The sequence below is a fragment of the Anolis carolinensis genome, chromosome 3 (genome assembly GCF_035594765.1).
Source record: "Anolis carolinensis isolate JA03-04 chromosome 3, rAnoCar3.1.pri, whole genome shotgun sequence".
Classification (NCBI taxonomy): domain Eukaryota; kingdom Metazoa; phylum Chordata; class Lepidosauria; order Squamata; family Dactyloidae; genus Anolis; species Anolis carolinensis.
In genome coordinates, this window is record NC_085843.1 from 259,867,851 (window position 1) to 259,893,367 (window position 25,517).

General features: G+C 41.1%; 1 protein-coding gene across 1 annotated transcript in view; it reads right to left on the reverse strand.

The window, feature by feature from the left end:
* Positions 1 to 14,689, reverse strand: part of gpr149 (G protein-coupled receptor 149) — a 42,617-nt gene extending 27,928 nt beyond the window's left edge. The window contains exons 1-3 of the mRNA XM_003218228.4: positions 13,100 to 14,689; positions 9,001 to 9,193; positions 1,582 to 2,039 (exon numbers count right to left, since the gene is read on the reverse strand). Coding sequence (XP_003218276.2) covers positions 1,582 to 2,039; positions 9,001 to 9,193; positions 13,100 to 14,050 — 1,602 coding nt within the window. The 5' untranslated portion in view covers positions 14,051 to 14,689. The remainder of the gene's footprint in view (positions 1 to 1,581; positions 2,040 to 9,000; positions 9,194 to 13,099) is intronic.
* Positions 14,690 to 25,517: the final 10,828 nt, after the last annotated feature.

Sequence of the window (25,517 nt, forward strand, 5' to 3'; positions counted from 1 at the left end):
TCATCATTCTCTGCTAAAGAATGCTGATGCCACACCAAACTGCAAAAGCCCAGGATTCCATAGCATTGTGCCTTGACAGTTAAAGTGGCATCAAACTGCATCAATTCTACAGTGCAGATGTACTCTGTGGATTAAGCTAGTTATAAGCAACACCCATTGAAATGGCTAGAGTAGAGCACAGTAGAGCACACATGACCCCTTCTTCGTATTGCAAACTCTTGGCGCACTCCCAAAATTGGATTTGTGAAATAAAATTATCTGAGGGATATTTTAGGGCCCATCACCTTAGTTAGAAAGCTGAAAATAGCCTCTTAAGAATTTGTCATTAAAATTCATTTAAAATGAATACATTTGTTCAGAAATAAAAAAAAAAAACTAAGCCCCTTGATACATAAATGGATTTAAACATCACCAGGTAAATCAAGTGTCAGAGCAAACAATACTATTACTGTTCAGGACAAGAAGCAGGACTATCTCATTTTGACTGTATACATTACAGGACAATAGTACACTGTTTACACCATAAATGGTTCATGATCCTTTTGGCTGGTTGCATTAATTGTTCAATGGTGTCTCAACACAACAGTAAACTACATATTTCAAACTTTGTGTGGGGAGGGGGAAAGGCACCTCCTTGGTCAGTCTATAAGCTCTGCTAGCAGCTACATTTAAACCAGAACCTTTTCTTCTGAAACCTGAGAATGGAAAATGTTTCTGGTGATGCATCAGATAATACAGTTCATGAGCGAGAGTGTGTGTGAGTCAGAAACAGATGTGTTGTATCAACATAAGCAAACAAGTAGGTTTTACAACAGAATGGTGCTGAGTGGTCCTGCTCAGGATATTCTGTTCCACACATCCTCCTACACACATTCTTTTTCCTTCTCCAACCCCAACAGTCAATTAGCAATACATGGATAGTAAATGCATAAATAATATAATCAATTAGGATTCATACTGATGGATTTCTCATTTACCTGACAGTTGGCTTGGCTTAGACCACATTTACAACATTTTGTGAAATCTGTGATCAGAAGTCTTTGTGCCCCACTAGAGTGTAATAGATGTAAATATGTGTACATGTTCCTACTATATGCATTTTGGTTGCACAATTTCTGCATATTTGTCTCTTAAATGGTGTGGTTTTGTGCACATTTTCCTGAGCTCCAGAACAGATCTCACAATTGTAAAAAAAATATGGATTTTGATATGCTATTACATTTCAGTCCACTCATTATTTCATCAAGTCTGAATAGGATATTGTGTTTGATTAATTTATAATCTGTGTATATTATAGAAAAGACACGGCTATCTCTTATTTGCAGTGCAAGTGAATCAAAGTATTTGGTCATTACTTCTTGCCAAAGAAATAAAGAGAAATCTATTCCATTAGATTAAAGTACACTCGCTTGACTGGGTTATAACTAAGGCTTGGACTGCGTTTTATGTACATTTCAGTAACAGAGATAATTGGATTCTTTCCAAATTTGACCTGAATGACTTAGAAGAAAGAGCAAACCAAGAACATAATGCACGTATAGAAACAATTTAGAGAAGATTTCAGAATGAAGTTAACACTACCTGTCGAGGTGTCCGTTCCGACTTACTTCTGCACCACTCCCAGTCTGAAAGTTCTGGTTTCCGGCCCTCCTCATGAGAAAGCCTTCTTTCTGGGCCTTCCAAAAAAGTGCACTTCTCACTATTCCTGCTGTCTTCTTTCATATATGATCCTACTTTGTCAGAAAGCAGGCAGTCCAAGAACTTATCCTTGCTGAGGTCTTGTCTTGTGTCTGTGCCAACTGTTTTTTTGCACTTGTTGACTGTCTCCTTAAGTGTGGAGCTGTTCTCAAGAGAGATGGTGCTGAATTCAATTTTGTTGCTTTCCTTTTGAGTTTCTTTTGTATTGTCACAATCATAGTTCAGCAAGCTGTGGTATGATAGTGAGTTGCTATCATCACTGTGGCGGTTGTCGTGGGATATCTTATAGATTCCATAACCTTGCTGAAATGACAGGTTGAATTCAAAGCCTTTTCTTTTTGCTAAAGAAAGGAATCAGACATTTGCATTAAAACAAAAGCAGGAAGAAAATGCAAATTTTAACATTAAAAAGTGGGAAATCAACACTAGCTTAGTTCACATTATCACCACATAAATGAAACAGCTCATGTTCCAAAATATTAAAAAAGCATTCCTGAAAATAATTTAAGGCACATACAAATCAGGACTGAATAAGATATTAACATTCTAGAAGGGCAAGTCTAAGGGTATATTTGCTCAGAAGTAGGTCCTGTTACATTTATGTTTAAAATTACAACCTAAATGTGGCATACTTTGTTTACTTTTTAAGGATATATCTTGGAAAAGGTTGAATGTTTCTCAATTCCTTTCACCGCATGAGAAAGTTATATCTCAAACCACTCAATATTGATTTTTTTTTAAAAGAAGGAAACATGATTTGCCAGGTATCAGAAATGGTTTTGTTCTTCATTTTGTGAAGGATATGATTTCAGCAAGCCTGAACAAGTTTGAAAATTCTTAGATCCATACATAGATGAATAGAAAGATAGATAGATATCCTTATGGTTGCTTTCAAAGGAGCATTTGTAATTGTAAGACTATAAATTTAACTATCCTTAACATATTGTTAAATAACCCGAGATACCATATCACAAACCATCCTAATCCATTGATCATATTCTGAAAATAAAAACAAACACAAACAAAATGCAAACATAACATTCAAAATGCTACATGCTCTGAAATGCGTCTGGACCTTGCAGGCCACACAAAATGTCATGGAGGGACAGATTCAGCCCCATGGGCCTTGGGTTTGACACATGCAATCTAGATTAACTTTGTCCCAATGGGAAACAAATTGATCTAGCTAGTGGTTATCAATTTAATTATCTATAAACTATAATTTACTCCTTTTCCTGGAACTATAATCAGAGAAGAAATCTCACCTTGGGGTTGCCACATCCCCATTCACATCATCATCAGTGTGTCTTCCAGGAGTATGTGAAGCACCAAGACCATTGGGATAGAAACCCTTTGAAGCTTCACAATCCCAACACACAGGTGCAATTTCCAAGCCATTTTATCTGTTCCGATAGACCCTTAGTCTACATAACACCCAATATTTAAAATCTTTGTGCCCACTCCCCCCCCTCTCTCTCTCTCACACACAACTTTTTCTAGGTGAATATTATAAGTCAGCAGATGGTTTGGGGTTTGGCATCTGCTACATTTGAATTGTTTAAATCTTATTTTAATTAATTTCTTCACATTTTATTCAGGGAATCATTCAGAAACTGGCAATTTGCTAAGATGTTAGGGCAAAATTAAGTTGGGTTGCTGTGAGTTTTTCGGGCTGTATGGTCATATTCCAGTAGCATTCTCTCCTGATGTTTCACCTGCATCAGTGGCCGGCATTTTCAGAGGTCTGTGGAGGTGAGGAAAGTGGAGTGTATATATCTGTGGAATGTTCAGGGTGGGAGAACAAACCCTTGTATGTGTAAAGCAAGTGTGGATGTTGCAATTAGCAAGCTTGAATAGCATTGAGTAGCCATGAATACTGCAAAGTCAATCAATGAGGGTATCTGCATAGAGGTAGCCAGGATGTTGTTGCCTGAAAGCATCCTCTGTTTGAGAGGCATTAACTGGCACTTTGACTGTTTGCTTTCTGGAATTTCCCTTTTTTTGAGTGGTATTCCTTATTTCTGGTGTGTTTTTTTTTAATAACGATAAACAGATTTTGTTCATTTTCATGGTTTCCTCCTTTCTGTTGAAATTGTTCACGTGCTTCTGGATTTCAGTGGCTTCTCTGTGTAGTGACATGATGGTTGTCAGAATGGTCTAGAATTTCTGTGTTCTCAAATAATATTCTGTGTTCATCAAGTGCTCCGCTATAGCTGATTTATCTGGTTGGCTTAGTCTCCAGTGCCTTTCATGTTCTCTGATTCATGTCTGGGCACTGTGTTTGGTGGTGCCTATGTAGCTGTTTGTATACATGGTCTCCAGCACTATATCCAGCAATTGAAATTTGGAGCTTTTGACCTTAACCCAGACATGGTGTAAGTTACACTAAAGAGATTAGTGGCATCAGTTTTATTAATGCTCGTAACGTTCCGTTTTCTATTCCTTAGAGGAAAATGAAGGTGGAAAAACTAGATCTCAACTGTACTAGGGAGTTGAGTAGTGCTCTCAAACCTGAAAATGCCATTAATTAGGAGAGAGGTACATAGATTAAACATTAGAGTTAATGGGCATCCCTACTCTGGATGTTGAAGATATCTGAATAAAGGTATCATCAAGCATGAACAACATTGGGCATTCCATGCAATACATCTCAGCATCCTGACCAATGGCCATCCTGGATGGCTGATTGAAGTTGGAGTCCAATAAAATCTTAAGATACATCTCTGTTTTGAATTATTGCCTGCTAATTCCTACCTACAGAGAAAACTAAACGTATCCATGATTGGAGCTGTAATTTCCATCAAGACAAAGAAACACATCCTTCTAAACCAGAGATGTTGAATGTATTTTCATCAAGGGCATAATCAGCCTTATTATTGCCTTCAAAGGTCCGTTAAATCCATTGATGGAGAATCCATGGATACAGAGGGCCAACTATATATATTTTTACAAAGTGGTTGATGCTCTTTAGTTTTTACCCAGTTTGAGTTCCCAGATGCTATTGAATGACAACTCCTGTTACTTTTGATTATCTCCCATGCAGGCTGGGGATAATGGGAATTGTAACCCAAGAGCACTTGTGGCTTTCGGTTCGGGGAAAGATTAAATGACATTTTAAAGTCATATATCATATCCACAGCTTTTATCCAAATTCAGACCCCACTATCCTGACTGAAGAGAACAAACTACAGCCTTTCAGGTGTTACTGTATTATAATTTCCATCTAGTTGTGATGTTTAATGATGAAGAAAAGGAGCTGTAGTCCAGGCATTTGGAGGGCCACATAAAATGACATGGCATGCCAGATTCAGCTCATGGACCTTGAGTTTGACACACGTATTCTAAACCAACAGAGACACCACATTTCTGTCTTGCATTGGTATCAGACAGCCCAAGTGGAGCCGGGGTTATTCAGTTTGCCAGATAATCATGAACAGTGAGTCAGCTTTCTGTTTGGTAGCAGTGGTGGGGAAACAGAATAGCCTTTAGCATAAACAAAATGAAAGAAATTGTTCCTGTTTAAATGACGGCAAGACTTGTTGCCTTACCATCTGCCAGATATTTCACTCTGTAAATATTGTATCAGACCCAAAGAGCCACACAGTACCTCTGACAAATTGTTTCTTGACACACAGCAAACACTGCAAATGGGAAATGGGTTCAAAAGGATTCAGAGGAAGTCTTAGCTTAGAGAAAAAAGCTGCTTCCTGGTGAGCAGAGATCCATTTGCTCTGGGGTGAATCGAGAGGATTTCTTTCATTAAGAACCATGACAACTGCAATGTGCTTTACGTGGGCTGCTTGCATTGGCTTGGGAGCGGAGACTCCAGCTGGCTTACAATATAGGCATCATGCTGTTCAGTGGAATACCTATTAACTAACAGCATATTTTCATCACTATTTAACCCTCATCCTATTGGATCAATCATGTCTGTCCCCTGGCACACATTTTCATTCAGAATCCAGGCAGAACTACACCTATAATGTAGGAATTCTACAACATTGTTACTTGCACAGTTGTAAACAATTCTCTGAACCCTAGCAGGGTTGTAGTTATGGGGTGGGGGTATGTGTGTGTGTAAAGTGAAGACATTGCCTCTGCAATATGAATTCTGCTCTCAAATGTAATTTCCTTTCAGTCCCCACAATTTTAGCATTGCAGAGAGCAGGACAGTGAAAATAATTCACACTTAAAACTCCTACATTTGCTGTATTTTCATTCCCTTGCTAACCTGTATTTATAAGTATGCAGCTAAGGTTTTAAGAAATTTGAAGACCAGAGAAAATTTAATAGGGGACATAATTTTGGGGGGGGGGGGAGATCAATGCTCTCTTTCTGTCCCCTTCAAAGCTATATTCTTCCTTATAGATAAACCCAACGAAAGTCAACCTATCAAATCAATTACTGAATTGTGAACCAACATTATACGTCCGGTTAATTCTAGGCTAGTGTGCCTAAATTTCAGCTGCTTGCCACATACTATTTTTTCATTTAGCAACAACTTCCCCTAAGATTAGAAATGTCTTAGCAAATTTACTGATTTTTACCACTAAAATACTTTTTTGTTCTTACCAATATATCATACAGTATGTGGATAAAAAAAATCCATTCCATTTTTTTATTTCAACTATGGTGTAACAAAGCAGAAGCAATTTACTTTGGTTGTCCCAGTAGGTTGACCCTATTTGACATAAATTGACTTGTTCCTGTGAATTTATTGGAATTGAGTAAGCTGGAGAATACCCCTGATACAAAAAGGATACATTTTCTTGAGTCTTTTTTTCTACCTTATGTGTTTTGGCGTGTCTGATTCTGAGTTTTTCAGCGAAGCACATTTGATTCTGCACACAAGCATATTCTATTGGACAAAGGGCATTTTTTAAATCTTCCAGTAGGTGGGAAATCTCTTTGGAATCACCAAATACCCCACACTGCACAGGGCAAAATGTTTATACTCCCTTATTTAGTGCGTACATTTCAAGGTTTCTTTTGAAGAGAAAGGTTTCTTCTGAATATTTGACATTATGGTCTGAATTTTGTGGATGCTGAAAGGTGAAAGCAAAGGGATGAAATAAACATTCCACTTCTCATTGAAGGACTTTGGTGAATTTTAAGAGCAAAGGTTCGCTATTCACGTTAGTAGCATCCACTACTATGTCAAATAAAGGGGCTGGGCTGTGGCACAGCTGGTTAGTAGCCTGCTGCAATAAATCACCACTGACCAAGAGGTTGTGAGTTCAAAGCCCGAGTCAGATTGAGTGACCGACTGTTAAATAGTCCCAGGTCGTTGTTTACCTAAGCAGCCCAAAAGACAGTTGCATCTGTAAGTAGGAAAATTAAGGGACCACTTATGTGGGGAGGCTAATTTAACTAATTTACAACACCATAAAAATGTCCAGCAGCGTGTGCGTGCCAGATGAGGAAGTACTGCATCAAAAGGACTCGTCATCACAGTGGATGGTGAAGCAGCAGCTCCTCCTATGGCCGGAATCGAGCATACCCTCACAAAGCCAGAAGCTGGAAAGTTAAATAGCCTCTGTGTCTGTTTGTGTGTTGTTTGTCTAATGACATTGAATGTTTGCCATAAATATGTACATTGTGATCCACCCTGAGTCCCCTTCAGGGTGAGAAGGGTGGAATATAAATACTGTAAATAAATAAATAAATAACATCTTAAATTATGTCACACCACAGCCATAAAAATGGGTAACTACTGAATCTCATTTATGATTTCATTGAGATTCTCATTTTTCCACTGCCTAGCAACTTATGTCCCATTTCCATACATATTTTTTCTCCCCAAACAGAAACTGGCATGTATTTTAGGATGATTTTTTTCAAATGTTTACATTTTTATGTGCATTTTTCAACTATGGTTTCCTTTCATACTTATAGTGATCCTAAGGCCATTTTATCACGGGGTTGTCTTAGCAAGATTTGTTCAGGAGGCCTTTACTGTCCTCTGAGGCTGACAATGTGACCTACCCAAAGCCCACCCAATGGGCTTCTATGGGCTTCAAAACTGTAGCCCAATCCCCAAACTGCTACATCATGTTACCTCATATTTTGTGTATTTATCCACCCTGGGTCCAAATAGCATAAAAGGGCAAGGCACCATCTGAACTTGGAAGTTACCTTTCAACACATAGCAAACCCATAAAATTCATAGGATTTTCTTAGACAAAGAATACTCAGAAATGGTTTTGGCAGTTCCTCTGAAATATAGCTTAAAGCATATAGTGTTCATTGGCAGTCTCTTCCAGTCAAGTACTAACCATGGCTGGCCCTGCTTAGTTCCAATGTGAGACAGGACCTTGTGACCTTATGGTATTTAGGCCTCTTATATAGGAACAGGATCCATGTTTTGCCATTTATGTAGCATGACACAAATACACTAACCATTTTTATACTCTTCCACATTTCATAAGCTTCAATAAATTGAACAGGTTCTCCAGAGGTCAGAACGTGTGGCCCGTGAACTGCATCAATACAGCTTTGCTTTTTCCTACTAAAAATACCTCCCCAACAAAAGGGATTGTACTTGTAGATGCATCCAGAAAGTATTATTTATCTTTCAAATTGCATAATGCTTCAATGAAAAATTAAGGGTATGTTTTTTAAACCAGAAAAGACCTTTCATTCAGTTTTCAGCAATACGGCACAATGTAGCCCACAATGGAACCACACATTGAAAACTGGTCCTAGAACCCACCCAAGTTGCCGACTCCTGTTCTAAATTGTTTTTTAGGAACCAAGGAAATTGCTCTGGGTGAAATCTTCACATGGATGTCTTGTTCATTAAAATACACCAGCCACTGAAAATGTGTAAGGAAAAGAAAAACATCATATGAAATATGATGAGATGGGGAGGGATTGTGTTGGTGTGAGATCAATTTTGCCCATGTTTCCCTCCCATGGACTACACTGCAACAATATGTTGCAACTATAATGTCAGTGTAAATTCCAGTCACCATTTTTGGCCAAACTCAGCTTTGTACAATCCAGGGTGGAGACAAATGGCTACATGTGCACACAGTTTTAGGTGGTTTGGAATACTTTCCAGACAGAAAATGAACCATAAAAATAAAATAGGTGGAGGACATCGAAGAGATTTGGAAGAACTGCCACTTTTGAACACTACACTTCTCCAACCTTGCCATAGAATGTAATCAACAAGGCAGTCAAATAACAATGCAAACACACAGCATGTTTAGTTTCACCATATACTACTGAGTCTGATATAATCTGTTCAAACCCAGATTCAAGAGCCAGGTCTCATTTTCCTCTCTTTTTTCTACTTACTCTTGCTTTCTTCTGAAGAGACAGCATAGATGTTCTTTCTGCAGTTGATGATACAGCCACAAGGCAGGTGGCTCCAGTGTTCTGACAAGACAAACACTGGAGTGACAGTGACAGCTAGCAAAGTTAGCAGAAAGCTGAATATCTCAAAGGATAGGCTTTGAAACCCAACCGTGTGTTGAACAACCATTTGTATCTGAAAGAAAGAGACATTTCAAAGAAATTAAGTAGTGACCAGCTGTCCCAGCAAATACAGTGACAAATCTTACCAAGCAGAGATGCTATAGTGATACCTAAGTCTCTTTTCATTATAGCAGTTGGATAGCACTTTAATTGCTATGGCTGCAACTTACAAAATCCTGGGATTTGTATTTGAGTTAGTGATAGAGCCATGATAATTAAAGATGTATCAAAATGCTAAGATTGTTACTATTGAAGACACCCAGCAATTATTTGTTAGGTCCCTGCTCTGAATTTTTGGAACAAAGAAGACCACATGGGAAACCATAGAGATTACGGGCATGCTCCAGCCAAATCCTACACATATCTACTCAAATCTGTCCCAGTATCTTCAAAGGGACTTAGTTTCAGGCATGTATGCATAGAGTTGCAGCATTAATAGGCAGCAATTCTTTAGGAAGAACACCCATTAGTGTCCTTTCATTCTGTGATGAAGGTTATTATTTAACATGCTGTATGGAAGCAAACCTAGTTTGGACTATCATGATAAATTAAAAAGGAAGTGCACCTCCAGGAGCAATGTTCACAAGCACAAGAGTCCCATACTCAAGCAAGGTGGAAAACCTGGGGTGCTGTATTTGAATCTGACCCATGTGGGAGCCATATCTGGACTTCTGGGGTTCGCAAAACTTCTGTGTCCCATTCCCTAAGATATCAATGGGGAGTGATTTCCCAAATTGTCTCCTCATTCAAACAATACAGCCCTCCCTGCAATTTAAAAAGACTAACACACCTCTTCTGACATTTAGTTACTGACAGAAATGGCTTTAGGATTTAATTTGCTGGTGTTTTGGTCCCTGCCTTTGACCCTGCTCACCAATGAAATACTGCCTCTCAGGGTTCAGCTGAAATTGAGTTGAGTCTCTGATTCACTACCCTAGTTATAAAGCAAACACTTTGTACGCATCTGTTTCAAATTGTAATATTTGACGTGGTGCTTTTAAAATGCTTAACTATTGAATTAATTGAATTTAATGTTCAGATAGTTGTTCAGATCTTTCAGGGCTTGCATGAGAATGATGAGATATCCCATTATTTTTTATCATCTCCGTGCATTGTGTTTGCACCTGCAGTAGTCTAATACAATGGTTTTGGGCTTCAGTTCCCAGAAGTTGTGACAGTTGGACAAGGTATGCTGGGGTTCCTGGAAGCTGAAGTCCCAAATACCTAAAGGACCAAAGGTTGGGAACCTCTTGTTTAGAAGAAAGTTCTTCTTCTTTTCCTCCTCCTTTCCTCCTTCTCCTTCTGACATAAATGAACTTGTTAACATATCTGTCCTTAGGACAAGAGTGTGAATCATGTGGTTGTCCAAGTGTTTTTGAGTTGGGATACAACAACATCTGGATGGCTTCTTGATTCTCAGCCTTGCCTTAGGAATATGCTGGTTGCCTCCATTAACCAAAGAGACAAAAAGTAGACAGCACCAAATAGACTCCACAGGAAAAGATGAAAACGATTGATGTGTCCCAGTGTGATTTAGCTTGTCTATATTTGTAAGACCCTCTTTAGGGGTGATTTGATATCTGACTACAAACATCTCTGAATAATAGAATCTCATTCCATTAACTAGACATTTCTTGGCTTCTTTTTGTCCAGCAAAAGGAATGAGATTCTATGTTTTTGTGTTCTCTGTGTTTTACAGTCAAGATCGCCCCTGAAGAAGGCCATAAAAATTTAGACAGAATAAATGTGTAGGACTTTCTCTATGAAAAATAAAGCACCCATCTGTTGAGCACTTTGAGACATGCATCCAGCTTTTCTTGTGCCTTTATTAACGACCCAGTTTTTGAGAAGAGCACAAAAGCTCTAAGCTTTGATCTAATTGCCAGCCACTCTCTGTCTATTAAATATGTAACAGTTTCAATTAAAATGTATTTACAGCATCACTTGCAAAGAATGTATGCCACAATCAGTAATAGCTTGGAAGTGTTTGTGTATGTGTTGTGTATTAATTGTGCAGAAACACAGTTAGGCTGGCACCTAACAAAAAAGCATGTTGGTATTAGCTTTTTAGTTTGTGAGGTGTTTGCAAAGCTGCATGCTGGGATCTCTGGGGCCTGTCTCAGCTGTGACTTTGAATCCTGACAGATGCTGAAAAGTAAACATTCTAACACAATTCCCATCTGTGCTTCTCGAAGTGTTGGTTGTTTCAAGTGAAACAATAAATATTGATGCCTCGAGCATAGAGGAGAAGTTGCTTTGACCCCAAGCTATTAATAAAAGTCTCTTTGAGGTAATGCTGGCAGGCAGAAAGACACACCCTTGAGATGAGAATGAGGACTGATGATTTATACAGTGCCTTATATTAACAGAGTTTCTTCCTTGAAGAAGCAAGGTTCTGCCCCCATGGAGCTTACAACCTAAATTTCATCAGTGTGGAGATGACAAAAAGAGAAGAGAAAAAGAGACCGAACTTTGAGGGAAAGTTAATAATGGATGTTTATGACCTAGCAAAGTTCCATATATTTGCAGCTGAAGCCTAAGCATGCCTGCTCAGAAGTAAGTCCCACTTCAGCCGTTTAATTCAACGCTTAATACTTAATGGGGTTCAGTCTCAAGGATGTGTGCATAGTATTGCAGCTATTGCCTTGACTGGGTGTAAGATTTAAGCTATAACTCAAGGGCTTCACTGAAAATAAAATTTTGTGGAAAGGTCTGAAAAAACACTGAAAATTTTCAAGGCAGTCCAAGGCAATAGCTGGATTCACAACTGTTGTGTAGCACTGAAGGTGCAATTTTTTAAAAGTATATTCAAATGTCATGTAAATAATATCTGATCTATTCTTTGCATCAGCATATTCATCAAAGCAGTTCTCCAGACTGCTTTCTATTAACAGAGTTTATAAGCAAACATGGTTTTTCCATTTCAGTTTTACAGCCATAAACCTGCAAGCCTGCAAGCTAAAGGTGTCCTTTGCTAATGGAAAATACATTTTTTGGCAAAACCACTGAATAGGCACATCTAGATTGACTTAAATGTCCTAGATTTTATTTCTGTTCTTTCTGATTTTATAGTGTGTTGGAATAGACCCACCTGGGGAGCTGGGGTATAAATGGTCTCTGATTGTACCAGGAGTGGAAAAAAATGTTATTGGATGAACAAAAAGTGTATGGATCTCGAAAATGAAATCAAAAAGAGCAAGAACAAAATCTGGGACTTTCTGGTCTTTTAATCAATGTTGATGCAATCACAGTCATCCTGATGACGGTCTATTTTCCTGGAGAGAAAAAAAGCCCACACTTCACCTGCCCAACTAGTTTTGCTCTTGGAGTCATTCTGCAGTATATGCTTTATCCCCGCATAAAGTCAAAGCCACAGTGTAATTACTCAAAATCATGATTAGGTGTGACGGTGCCAGTCACAAAAACCACATGGAGTAGTACAACTATGAAAATGCATGAATCAATTCATTCATACATACATATATACAAATATATTCAGCCAAGTTTAAATAATCAAATAAACTCTTTTAAAAACTAGACATTCCTACCAGAAAACAGTGATTTTGTGCACAGCATATGTTTAAGGTGGCATTCTGATCACTAGATTTCCCAGTGTGCTAAAAAAAACCTAGATCAGATTGAAATTACTATAATGTATGAATAACTGGTGGAGATTCTGTTTAACTCCCATTAGCTGACTTGATAACAGTGAAGGAGCAGGGGGTGAAGAGAGAGAGATACCCAATAAGAAAGTAACTTTTATCTTGAATAACTGGTGTTCAACATGCAAGATTGTAAAATATACAGGAAAACATTGCATATTTAACTTTATGTTTGGGGACCCACAGTTCTATATTTCACAGAACACTTCATAACCAGACCATTACAGAGAACAGAAAGAAATGTGGATTGTTTTTACCATCATTGGAAGCCAAAGAATGACTTTGGTCAGAGCCAGAATCAGCGAGAAGCGCTTCTGAGCAAATTCCACAGTGAAGTTTCGGCTGTGATATGGCATGCTTTGTGTGCCATAGTGGTCTACTCGATAGTGGTCATCAGCGGGACCTTGCTGGATTTTGGGGCCAGAATCTCGCAAATGCTTCAGGCTTTTGGTCCCTGTGTGCTCTGGAGAGAGGGACAGGGTGTGAATACCCATTGGGGGCGACCCAGGTGAGAAATATCCTCGGGTGATTTGATGATAGTCGTCGTAAAGGTGCAGCTGCTCATCTGAACACAAGAGCTGATAAATGAGAGGAATGGAAAGTACGAGGAGGAGGAAGAAACACAAGGAGTAGATGATGAAAAGAAACAAGATGTAAGAACTGGTGCAGTCCATAAAGCACCCCCAGGAGGTTGTGGCATAAGTCCCCCAGCCACAGAGAGGCAAAATACAGATCAGCAAACTGACCATCCAAATGGTGAGCACCGCCCAGATCATGCTAACTGGCCTTTTGGTAGCCCTCGGGCTGGTTTCCATTTTGTTAAGGCTGTAGAAGTTGTACGAAACTACCAGGGAGCCCATCAGGTTGCTGGAAAAGCCCTGAAATAAGTACAGTAGCGCTGACGTGGTGCATAAGGTCGGGGGAAGCATCTCGTTCAGCCACAGTTTGACCATAAAGATTGTTGCCGGCACCACGCTGACCAGATCATCCACGGTCAATGAAGTCACCAGCATGGAAAGAGTACTTTTGTTCTGCATCCTCAGCAGAGACACCAAGGAATAGATGCTGCCCAGGAACGCCGCAAAGGTAATGATGAAAGTTACTCCAAAAAGGAAAAGGTTGAGCGGCTTTTGATCTTGGGATATATCCATGATGCCCTGGCTGGGGTGGTTTGTCCCATTTAAGGAGGCATTGCTCTGAGAGACCATCCTGGTCTTATTTTGTCTTCTTGTGGATTGTAGGAGTTTTCATCTGTGACTTGAATGGGTTCCTCACCCTGGGTCTTCTTTGTGGTCGTTTTTGTGTGCCTTCAAGCCATCTCCGACCTCTGGAGACCCTAAGGTGACCCGATCACAGGATTGTCTAGATTTGTTCGTGACCAAATGTATTCTTAATTATTTCCCCGCTTCTTAGAAGACCTTCATTGAAGTCCGCGGGGCGCTTGAGAGAGCAGGCATACTTTGAATGAAGGAAAACACCCACATCCCCGTGGACGTCGCCCAGCCACAGATGCTGAAGAAGAACAAGAGAAGCCCAAGTGTTGTCTCTCTCCTCCAATGCCACCTTGCCTTTGCCTTGGTGCCAGGGCTTGCGGATCCTCCCCGGTGATCCAGAAGGACTCCGAGAAAGTCCAAGGCTCTGGGCAGATCTCAAAGCAACGTGTCTCTCTCTCTCGGCGGCAAGGAAAGCAGGAGCTGAGAAGGAAGGAAGGCAAGAAAGGCAAGGGGGAAAGAAAGCACGGCTCGGAGGTGGAAAGAAAAGCAGGAGCGGCTCTTTCTTGGGTTCGCCCTGCGCTGTTCGGAAACTGCAGGAGGGCGGAGTCAGGGAGGCAGCCGGAGAGCAGCAGCCGAGCGCCGGCTTCTCTCGCCAGGCAGAGCCACTCACTCGTGCGCCCGCCCGAGAGCGGGGAAGAGCCGGAGAAGAGGCGCCCGGAGAAGCCACGCCTCCGCGGCTGACCCCGGCATCCAAGCCCAGCACCCAGATCCGGGCCCCAGTCGCCCTGCCCGCCCTCCCTTTCCCCTCCAGGGACGCCTCCCCTGCTGACCAGGACCAAGGGCAAAGCACGGCTCTCCTTGTATGCCTGGCGCCCTGGCCAGAGAGAGGCAAAGGAAGGGGCGGGGGGAGGAAAAGAGCCACCCGGGCCGGAGGGCACCTACACTCGCCAACATCCATGGGCAAACTTGGGCCATCCAGGTGTTCTGGACTTCAGCTCCCACAATTGTTAGCATTTCCTAACAAATGCTACGTTCAGTAAAGGACAAGAGGGAGCCTCTCATCTCTGCTGGAGCCTACCCTATTTATTATTATTATTATTATTATTATTATTATTATTATTATTATTATTTTATTATGACACAGCAAACAAGATAGATATGCTGGATTTCGTGTCACAAAATCACAAGTCGAACACTTCCCAAGTGTGATTTTTCAATCTTGGCCTTAATTGCATTTGTTCTGATGGCTTGCTCCTGGGCTGCAAGGATCAGGCCTTCTGTCTCCTTCTTCAGGGTCCCATTTGTGAGCCAGAGCCAGGTCTTCACCTTATCAGCTTTTCCTTCAATTTTGTCAAGGAACTTTCCATGCAATGTTTTGTTGTGCCAGCTGTCAGCTCTAGTTTGTAGTGCGGTTTTCTTGTACTGATTTTTTGTCTGCTGTGCTTTGAGGAGTTTCTGATTTTTGACTTCAATCAAAGCAGGTTATTATTATTATTATTATTATTATTATTATTTTATTATGACACAGCAAACAAGATAGATATGCTGGATTTCGTATCACCAAATCACAAGTCAAACACTTCCCAAGTGTCTAGGACTGTGTGATGTATTTTCGGATGATGCGTGCAGAGACCAGCAGGGTGGCCTTTTGCAGCTGGCAGATCGTAATTTTGTCAATGTCTATTGTTTCCAAATGCCGGCTGAGATCTTTTGGCACGGCACCCAGTGTGCCCATCACCACCGGGACCACCTGCACTGGTTTCTGCCAGAGTCTTTGAAGTTCAATCTTGAGGTCCTGATAGCGGCTGAGTTTTTCCTGTTGTTTTTCGTCAATGCGACTGTCACCTGGGATGGCGACATCAATGATCCAAACCTTTTTCTTTTCCACAACTGTGATGTCTGGTGTGTTGTGTTCCAGAACTTTGTCAGTCTGGATTCGAAAGTCCCACAGTATCTTTGCGTGCTCATTTTCCAATACTTTTGCAGGTTTATGATCCCACCAGTTCTTTGCTGCTGGGAGGTGGTACTTGAGGCATAAGTTCCAATGAATCATTTGGGCCACATAGTTGTGCCTCTGTTTGTAGTCCATCTGTGCGATTTTCTTACAGCCGCTGAGGATATGGTCAATAGTTTCATCGGTTTCCTTGCACAGTCTGCATTTTGGGTCATCAGCTGATTTTTCGATCTTGGCCTTAATTGCATTTGTTCTGATGGCTTGCTCCTGGGCTGCAAGGATCAGGCTTTCTCTCTCCTTCTTCCAGGGTCCCATTCGTGAGCCATAGCCAGGTCTTCTTTTATTATTATTATTATTATTATTATTACTAACTTGGGGACCCGGCAGTGCCCGGGTCATTTGAGAAAGGCATTGTTTCTCTGTTTTCCAGATGTAGTCTAGATCCAATTTCAGCTGGGTTCAGTGGCTGAGGGTGAACTACAACTCCCATATGTAAGTCCCTTCGTTCATGGTCCATCCCCCTCCAAACAGCGCCAGGATGTAGAGTAGGTCATGGGGGCCCTATCTGCCAAGTTTGGTCTTGATTAATCATTGGTGGGGGTCATAGTGGTCTCAGGAAGTGAGTGAAGGTACTGCAAGTCCCATGCGACCCAGTAGTGCCCGGGTTATTTGAAAAAGACATTATTTGTCTTTGAATGTTAGGTATACTCAGTTTGGAGTGGGTGAACTACAATTCCCAGAGTTGTGGGTCAATCCTCCCAAACCTGCCAGTATTCAAAGTTGGCCATTTTGGTTCTGTGTACCAAGTGTGGTCCAGATCCGTCATTGGCTGGGTTCATAGCGTTCTGGCTGTAGGTGAATTACAACTCCTCTAAATTCCCCAGTAGGAGTCACAGTGCTCTGACTTGATGCAGGGTGAACTACGACTTCCACCATGTGGAGTCAATCCCCAAACTCCTCCAGTAAGTGTAGCTGCTGCTGAGTTCTGCTCTGTTTGTTATGCAGACAGATTTGAAAGGGAAGGGCAGTAGGCAGGGGCATGCAAATTTCACACCAATGGAGAACCCTGGGATGCCTGCCTGTGGTGGAGGGAAATGCAAAATCTAGGATAAAATGGTCCTTAAATGAAAGCATTCCTTGGGTGGTGGGCTGTAGCGTTTGGGGAGGACATTGGCAGGGGTTGGAGTACATGTTCATGGAGCTCGCTGTAACAGCAATGTCAGTGGAAGGGAGTGACTTGCTGGCTCCTCAGCACTGAGAACTATAGCCTGTTTGTGGAGGCTGGAGGCTGTCTGTATGAGCAGACACCTGTGCCACATACACACATACAGATTTTCACTGTTATTATGGATATAGATATAGATATATAGATTATTATTAATTGTTATTTACTTCATTTCTATCCTGCTTTTCTCGCCCTGCAGGGGACTCAGAGCAGTGTACAACATACATCTAGGCAAAATTCAATGCCTCATTGAATAAAACATAACATAAAATCGCTAGAATCAATCAACATATGAATACAATTTAAAACAATTAACATATTAAAACATAAAAACAGCATATAGATACACCCAACTAGACCCACCCTCCTACTGCCATGATCTTAAGGTCTTCTTTGGCTCTCTTGGATGGTGCTGCGTGACTGGGCCTCCGCCGGCATTCTCCTTTGATGTCCCAGCCTCTGGAGGCAGCAAGTGTTTCTGCTGGGCCTTGCTTCAGCCAGACAGTCAGGCCTGAAACTAAGGAGCCAGTAACCAGGAGCTGAGGTCAAAGGCAGCCTGCAGAGACAAACACTGCCTTTTACTCCACGCTAACTGTTGTGTTGTTCTTTGGCTCTCTTGGATGGTGCTGGGATGGTACCGTATGTCATGCAGCTGTGGACAAGTCTACATAGGGACCACCAAACCCAGCATTGCCCAAACACCAATCAAGGAACACAAAAGGCACTGCAGACTAGCTCAACCAGAGAAGTCAACCATAGCAGAGCACTTCATGGACCAACCTGGACACAGCATATTATTTGTGAAAACAGAAATGCTGGGCCGCTCCAACAACCACTATGCCAGACAACACAGGGAAGCCACTGAAAGCCACAAGCATGTAGACAACCATGAAAATGAAGAAAATCTGGCTACCAGTATTTTAAAAAAAACTCTAAAATCAGGAGAGTAAGTAAAGAACAACACTCCGAAAACAGGGGAATTCCAGAGATGAAACAATTAGAGCAAGCTTACACCTCCCAACAAAGGATTCCCCCAGGCAGGAATCAGCCAGGCCTTGAAGCTGCAAGGCTTTTCAATGCTTACCAAGGTTATTAATTGCAGCATTCACACTTGCCTCAAAGAGACAAAAGTTCTTTCTCCCACTTTGGACATTCCACAAATATATAAACCTCCCTTGCTTAGTTTCCTATATACCTCACAACCTCTGAGGATGTCTGCCATAGATGTCGGTGAAATATCAGGAGAGAATGCTTCTGGAACATGGCCATACAGTCCAGAAAATTTACAGCAACCCAGCCAGTAGGCTGTTGGGAATTGTGGGAGTTGAAGTCCAAAACACCTGGAGGGCCCAAGTTGGCCCATGCCTGCTCTAGAATGAAGGCAGTTTGGCTGCCAAGGATCAATGCTGGGCAGTACCCTTTGGAAGTGAAGGCTACATACCTTTTAAAACTACAATTTCCAGGATTCTGTAGCATTGAGCCATGACAGTTAAAAGTGGTGACAAAGTGCATCCATCCTACAATGTAGATGCACCCAGGCTCAGAGGCATGGCTTCTCATGCCAAAGTCCATGGGTCCCAGGACAGGCAGCACAAAGGAATGGGGATGAGTGACAGGCCCTTCTCAGTGGTGGCCCCTCAGCTATGGAACTCCTTCCCTAGCAAAATCAGGTCAGCTCCCTCCCTCCTAACCTTCAGAAAGAAACTTAAAACATGTCTATGGGACCATGCTTTTGAGCAGTAATGCAGTGAAATATGTGAAGATTGTGCCGGCAGGACTGCTGACCAAAAGGTCAATGGTTTGAATCCAGGGAGCGGGGTGAGCTCTCATTTGTCAGCTCCAGCTCCCCATGCAGGGACATGAGAGAAGCCTCCCACAGGATGGTGAAACATCAAATATCCCGGCGTCCCCTGGGCAACATACTTGCAGACGCCATTTCTCTCACACCAGAAGCAACTTGCAGTTTCTCAAGTCGCTCCTGACATGAAACAAAAAGTGAAGATGGAATATGTGCATTTTGACTGGCACAGTTTCTGTCTATGGTTTCAGATTATGTGGTTTTAAAAATTGGTTTTTAATGTTATATATTTTAATCTTCCTGTTTTTAATGTTTGTGACCATTTTATTTTTTTGATCATTTTATTATTTGCCTGTTTTATGTGGCATCAAACTATTGCCTATTATAAAGCCACTCTGAGTCCCCTTCAGGGTGAGAAGGGCAGGATATAAATACCATGAATAAATAAATAAACAAATAAGGCTCTCCTTTCTGGAAATAGATATTAGCCTATTACTCTATTGTTCCATATTTAATTTGCAATGAAGTTTCATTTGGCACAGATAAAGCAATTTGGGCAGATGAGCAATTACTGTATGGCAAGAGCTTAGATTTGATGGTAGTTTCTCCCAATCCCATGTTTCTATGATTCTATGACTTCATCTTCTTACTCATGTCCAAGGCAAGGATGAGAAATGTGGGATCTTTTAAAGTTTTTTAGATCATAAAACCCACCATCCTTTACCACTGAGCATAGTAGCAGGGGTACCTGGAGGCAGAAACTCATCTAGAACAGAGGAGGGAACTCTGTAGCATTCCAGATACTATTGGACTCCAACTCTTATCAATGTTTTGAGCCAACTGGTTAAGAGTCAAGAAGGCTGGAAACTGCAGCCTCCAACAACATCTAAACTGCTATCCACCTCAACAAGTATTAATGGAGTCCTGTCTTCTCATGTTACATGCAACAGCCTCAGTTTTGTTACCTTGGCTCTGGGGCAGTGGCTCCCAACCTTTGGGCTTCCAGGTGTTTTGGACTTCACCTCTCAGAAATCCCAGCCAGTTTACCAGCTGTTACGAACTATGGGAGCTGAAGTCCAAAACACCTGGAGACCCAAAGGTTGGGAACCACTGCTCTAGGGAAAGTGCAAGCTTGATTCAACTCTAGGATGCATTTGTCATTTTAGCAGTCCGCAGTGTCCTCTGCAGATCTTTCCTCTAGCATCACATTTCAAATGAGCTTCTCTTCCAGCTTTCTTCACTGTGCAACTTTTCATAATCACACATAGAAATCAAAAACACAATACCACAGACAATCCTGAATTTGCTATTCAGGCATATATCTTTAGACTTGAGAACTTCGTTTAGTTCCTTTATTGCTGCCCTTCCAAGTCTTAGTTGTCTTCTGTTTTCCTGACTGCAGTCTCCACTTTAATTTAAAGTAAGCCAAGGTATAGAAATGTTTTATCAATGGGTTCAAACTACAGGAAAGGAGATTCTACCTGAACATCAGGAAGAACTTCCTCACTGTGAGAGCTGTTTGACAGTGGAACTCTCTCCCCCGGGCTGTGGTGGAGGCCCCTTCTTTGGAGGCTTTTAAGCAGAGGCTGGATGGCCATATGTCGGGGGTGCTTTGAATGCGATTTCCTGCTTCTTAGCGGGGGGTTGGACTGGATGGCCCATGAGGTCTCTTCCAACTCTACTATTCTATGATTCTATGATTCTAATTTCAATGTTTTCATTGTTTACCTAAAAGCAGTGTAATTCATCTGTGATCAGTGTTTTTGTTTTCTCTCTGTTGCCAACCTGCTTTTGCACTTTATTCACTGATTTTCTTCCATGTGTTATGGAAGTACCATAATGAAAGTTTCTTTGTAAGGATCCTTTGTACTCAACTAAGCTTTCCTACTGTCCGTTCCTAGGCTTCCGTACTTGGAAATAACTCTCTATGTGCCATATTTGGAGTTTTTCTTTTAGCTGTTGAAAACACAATTCACTTGAACAGATTTCCAGCTATAGTGGAGGATACCAAAACAGAGCCAGAGAACCAGCAGCAGATAAAATGCCAAAAGTGTTTTCAACCTCCAGTTTTATTGTTATTGTGTGCCTTCACATTGTTTCTGTCCTACGATGACACTGTCAAAGCTATCAAAGGGGTTTCTTAGCAAGATTTGTCTAGAAGAAATTTGTCATTGACTTCTTCTTCTTCTTTTTTTGCCTAAGAGAGTGTGACTTGTTCAAGGTCAGCCAGTGAGTTTCATGACCAAGAAGGGATTCAAAATCTTGTCTGCAGAATCATAGTCCAGTGCTAAAACCAGGATACCATGCTGGCTCTCTAAAAAGACTGATATACTACACATTTAAATATTGTTGATACATAAAAGATGCAAACATTGATTCTAATCCATTATGTTACTTGGGTATCTCAGCAAAAATAAACAAGTCCTTCCTTGCCTGCTGAGATCCAGATCACTTCTAATGAGGATACAGAATGTGAATCTTTTGAGGTTCTCTTGGGATCCAATTGTGGTTTTTCCTCTCTTTCTTTGAAATTCAATTTTATCTAAAGCAGTGGGTGGGTGGGGGAAGCTCCCAAGCAGATCTGGAGCTACAGAAAGATATTTGTGTACTTTCCACTCTCTTTGCCTGCAGGTGTTTTCTCCTGCTGCTCTGTAGTTTGAGAAAGCTGTGTGATAAGTCTTCATCCCGGAATTCACTCTTCGTTGATGATCAGGGAGGAGGGAATGGAGATGCAAAATCTGGAGGGGAGGTTAAGGATGTTGGGAATTACTTTGCATTGCCCTATACAAGCCTAGCTTTGTGCCAAAATAAAATCTGTGCCCCAAGAACAGGGAGAATGGACCTCAGCCCCTTCCTTCAGCTTCTGATATGTGGAAATCAACTCTTCCTACACAGAAACAAGCTAGTTACAATCTGAGTATGTGCTCCATTTTCTACAGGAGTGGAGTGAGGTTGAGTTAAACCTAGGTTCCAAACCAGTCTTTGTAATGGCATTTCAGCAATTTCTTATTGCATCCTGGCTTTGGCATTGCCTTTAAGAATGGTTACTTTAGGAACTAAAATGTACATAGGAGATATTCAACAGTCTTAATGCAAAATAATAAGTGGACCAAAATTTGATATGATGAAATATACTCCACATCTCAGAAGCCAAAGGAAGGAGCTGAGGTTGATTCTCCCTCACTATTCTTGCCGGTGTTCATTCACCTTGGAAAGGCAGACAAGCAAATAGCAATAACAAGGAGTAGGTTTGGGGATTCTGGAGTCAGACATAGCTCTCCTACTAAGTTGCAAAGTCAGTAGCAATAGCAGAGCTTGGAACGTTTGTTTTTTGTTTGCTTTATATCCTGACTTTCTCACAAGATAGAAGCCAAGGTACATGTAGAATTAAAATAAAATTAAGTTACAATAATATGCAGAATACAATGTGGAAAAATAAATAGACAGGCATATGAAAATATCTGGAGCATCTTAAAATCAATATAAAAACCACACCACATTAAAAGCTCTTTCTGTCCCCAGTTAAAGACCAAAGGCCTATTCCAAGCTGTGTTAAGGATTAAATACACAGACATCTCCTCTCAGATCCATTCTGGCAAACCTATGACCCTATAGATGCCAGTCTGGAAATGTGCTTATTATTTCCCACCTTGCTATCTTCCATATTGAGCAGGAGGCAGGCTGTGACGCAGCTGGTTAAGTAGCCAGCTGCATTAAATCACTATGACCAAGAGATCATGAGTTCGAGGCCAGCCCGCCCGGAGTGAGCACCTGACCATTAAAATAAAAAATAGCCCCTGCTCGATGTTGACATAAGCAACCAAAAGATAGTTCCATCTATCAAGTAGGAATTTAGGTACTGCTTTGTGGTGAGGCTAATTTAACTAATTTACAACACCATAAAAACCATCCAGCAGCCATTGGAATGAGGAAGTATCCATCAAGATGTCACAGTGGATGATGAAGCAGCTGCTCCCCCTGTGGCTGGAATCGAGCATCCCCTCAGGAAGCTGGAAGCTGGAGAAGGTTAAATTACCTCTGCGTCTCTGTCTTTGTCTATGTATCTATGTTCATATGGCATTGAATGTTTGCCATGTATGTGTACATTGTGATCCACCCTGAGTTCCCTTCAGGGTGAGAAGGGCAGAATATAAATACTGTAAATAAAAAAAAAATAGTCTGCCAAACTTATCTTTTAAGGTGGCTACTTTGGGACTACATTTGGGATCCCAGCAGTCCTCTAGGGATGAAATCCTGTTATTGGTTCTAGCTAGACTAGACTCACTGCATCAATGGAATTTATGAATTACTACACATTCATTTGCCATTCCAAACTTGATACCTTAGGTCTCAAAGCTGGGACAATGCAATGGTATTTCAAAAAGGCCCAATATTCCCCACAATCTACCTGCATATAAGGCTACTTTTGCATGGAAGCTGGCAAAGAGGGCATCAGATAAGAGATCTGGCATCCCCCTTTATCTTTTTGTCATACTCTTGCATCAAATGCCACTTCTGTTCTACAATCACCTGATGAATTGCAGACATCTTAGCACAGAGTGTGCCTTTTGATAAGAATAAATGCTATATATTTAGAAGATGTCTTGGTGATCAAAGGGGTAAGCTGACAGCCCATGCTGGAGGAAATCATAACTGCAGGCAGGTGCATAATGCTATCTTTCAACTGTGCTCTCAGCCTCTCTATGCCACCAACAATTCAGTTATACGGTTTGGGTGCATGGCAAGCAGATTCAGCTCAGTAGCAAGCAGATATCTGTAGTTATGCTTGGCAAAGCAGATCAATACTTCAAAATGAATTTGGGTTTAGTCTTATATATGGCCAGACATTTTACAGAATCATCAAGCTAGAAAGGAGCAAAGGTCAGCAACATTTGTCCAATATCTGCATCAAAGTGATGACTGTATTAACTTGAACGCCCTTGCACCACTGTGCCATATTGAATACATCTATTCTCCTCTGATTTTGGAAGACAAGCAGGATTGAGCCAGCTTGTACTTGAGGAGGGGACTACTAGGTTTAATAGGAGATTGGACAAAATCCTGCCCAAAGCTAAGATATGTTACCATCAGTCAGAGTTTCCAATACTAGGTTAGAGGCACTAGTGGGCTAATTCAATATAAGAAAGTGTAAGTTTTCTGTATTCTGTAGAATCAGGGGACAGAGTATAACCAGTAATAAGAAATACCCTTTTTTATTATTACAAAGTGCATTATGGTGGTTTGGGTTCAAGTGGTCAATTAAGATTCATTAGCTTTACAGAAGACCAGCACAAGAGGAAGATAAATTGCTAGATGCAGAAGACCCGTGGCCGAAGACAGGCAGGGGAGATGTCAAACTTTATTATATATACTATAATGTGTTATGTGTTCCTTTTATTATATTTCTTCTTTTCTGCCAATTAACTATTCAGGTTTCTTTTGCTGCCACCATTTATTTACACCTCAGCCACCTCTTTGTTAGAATTGTCAGGAAGACACATGAACTCTTTAGATGAAGTGAAACAAGAATATGATGTTTATTTATATTGGAACAGTAAAAATGCATAGTGGTTTCAAGAAAGGATTAGGCTTTACTCTTAGGATTAGGTTTTATAACTTGAATTCTGTGGAGATATGTTCCTTTACAGTTCAGGTCTATGAAACCTTTTTTAAAACCTTTTCTCCTGTTACTTGACACCAGCACTCTAGACTATAGAGTCTCAATATAGTTTTTATCCCTTCTTCCCTGAAGGCTCTTAACTATATTCCTCAAAGAGGTATCTATCTAATAACAGTTCCCAAAATTATCTCTATCTTCAAACTCCAAACACCATGCAACTAACTCCCTAACCAACTGAACTAATTCTCTGGCTGCATAGCTCCAACTGTCACCTTGGCTCTGCCCATCTCCAGTTGCTAAGCAACTCCCTGCATTTACATCAGTCAATCAGACTACCTTTCCAGTTATGGCAGCCTGATCACTCCTCCCCTTTGCTCTGCTTAGCTTTTGTAAGCAAGGCCTGAAGCTACCTGTACACCAACCTTGTAAGGTAGGCTAATCCGCTACACTAGAGCTGTTTGACTGACACGAAGCAATCAGACATGATTGGGAAATGGTGTGTAAGTGGGGCAGGGATGGATTATGGATACACTTGTCACAGCCCCATTGCCAAAGTGTATCACTATTATTCTAATTTGTTTCTTATAAAAAAATTGGGGGGGGGGTCAGAATGTAGCAGGGCAGATCAGTGCTGTCATACATTTTTTTCTAACACACTCTGCTTTCGCTTCTTAATGCACAGGTGCCAACCTGACCCTAGGAAATTCTGTTCAGTGGAAAGAATTATACAGCTTCAAAGTAGGGAGCTCACTGGATGATTTTGGACTGCAGCTCCCAGCCTTCCTTACAATTCACAAAGTCATATACCCAAAGGGCTTCTGGAAGTTCTCAACATCATGATCTCCACTCCCAGTTTAGATTGCT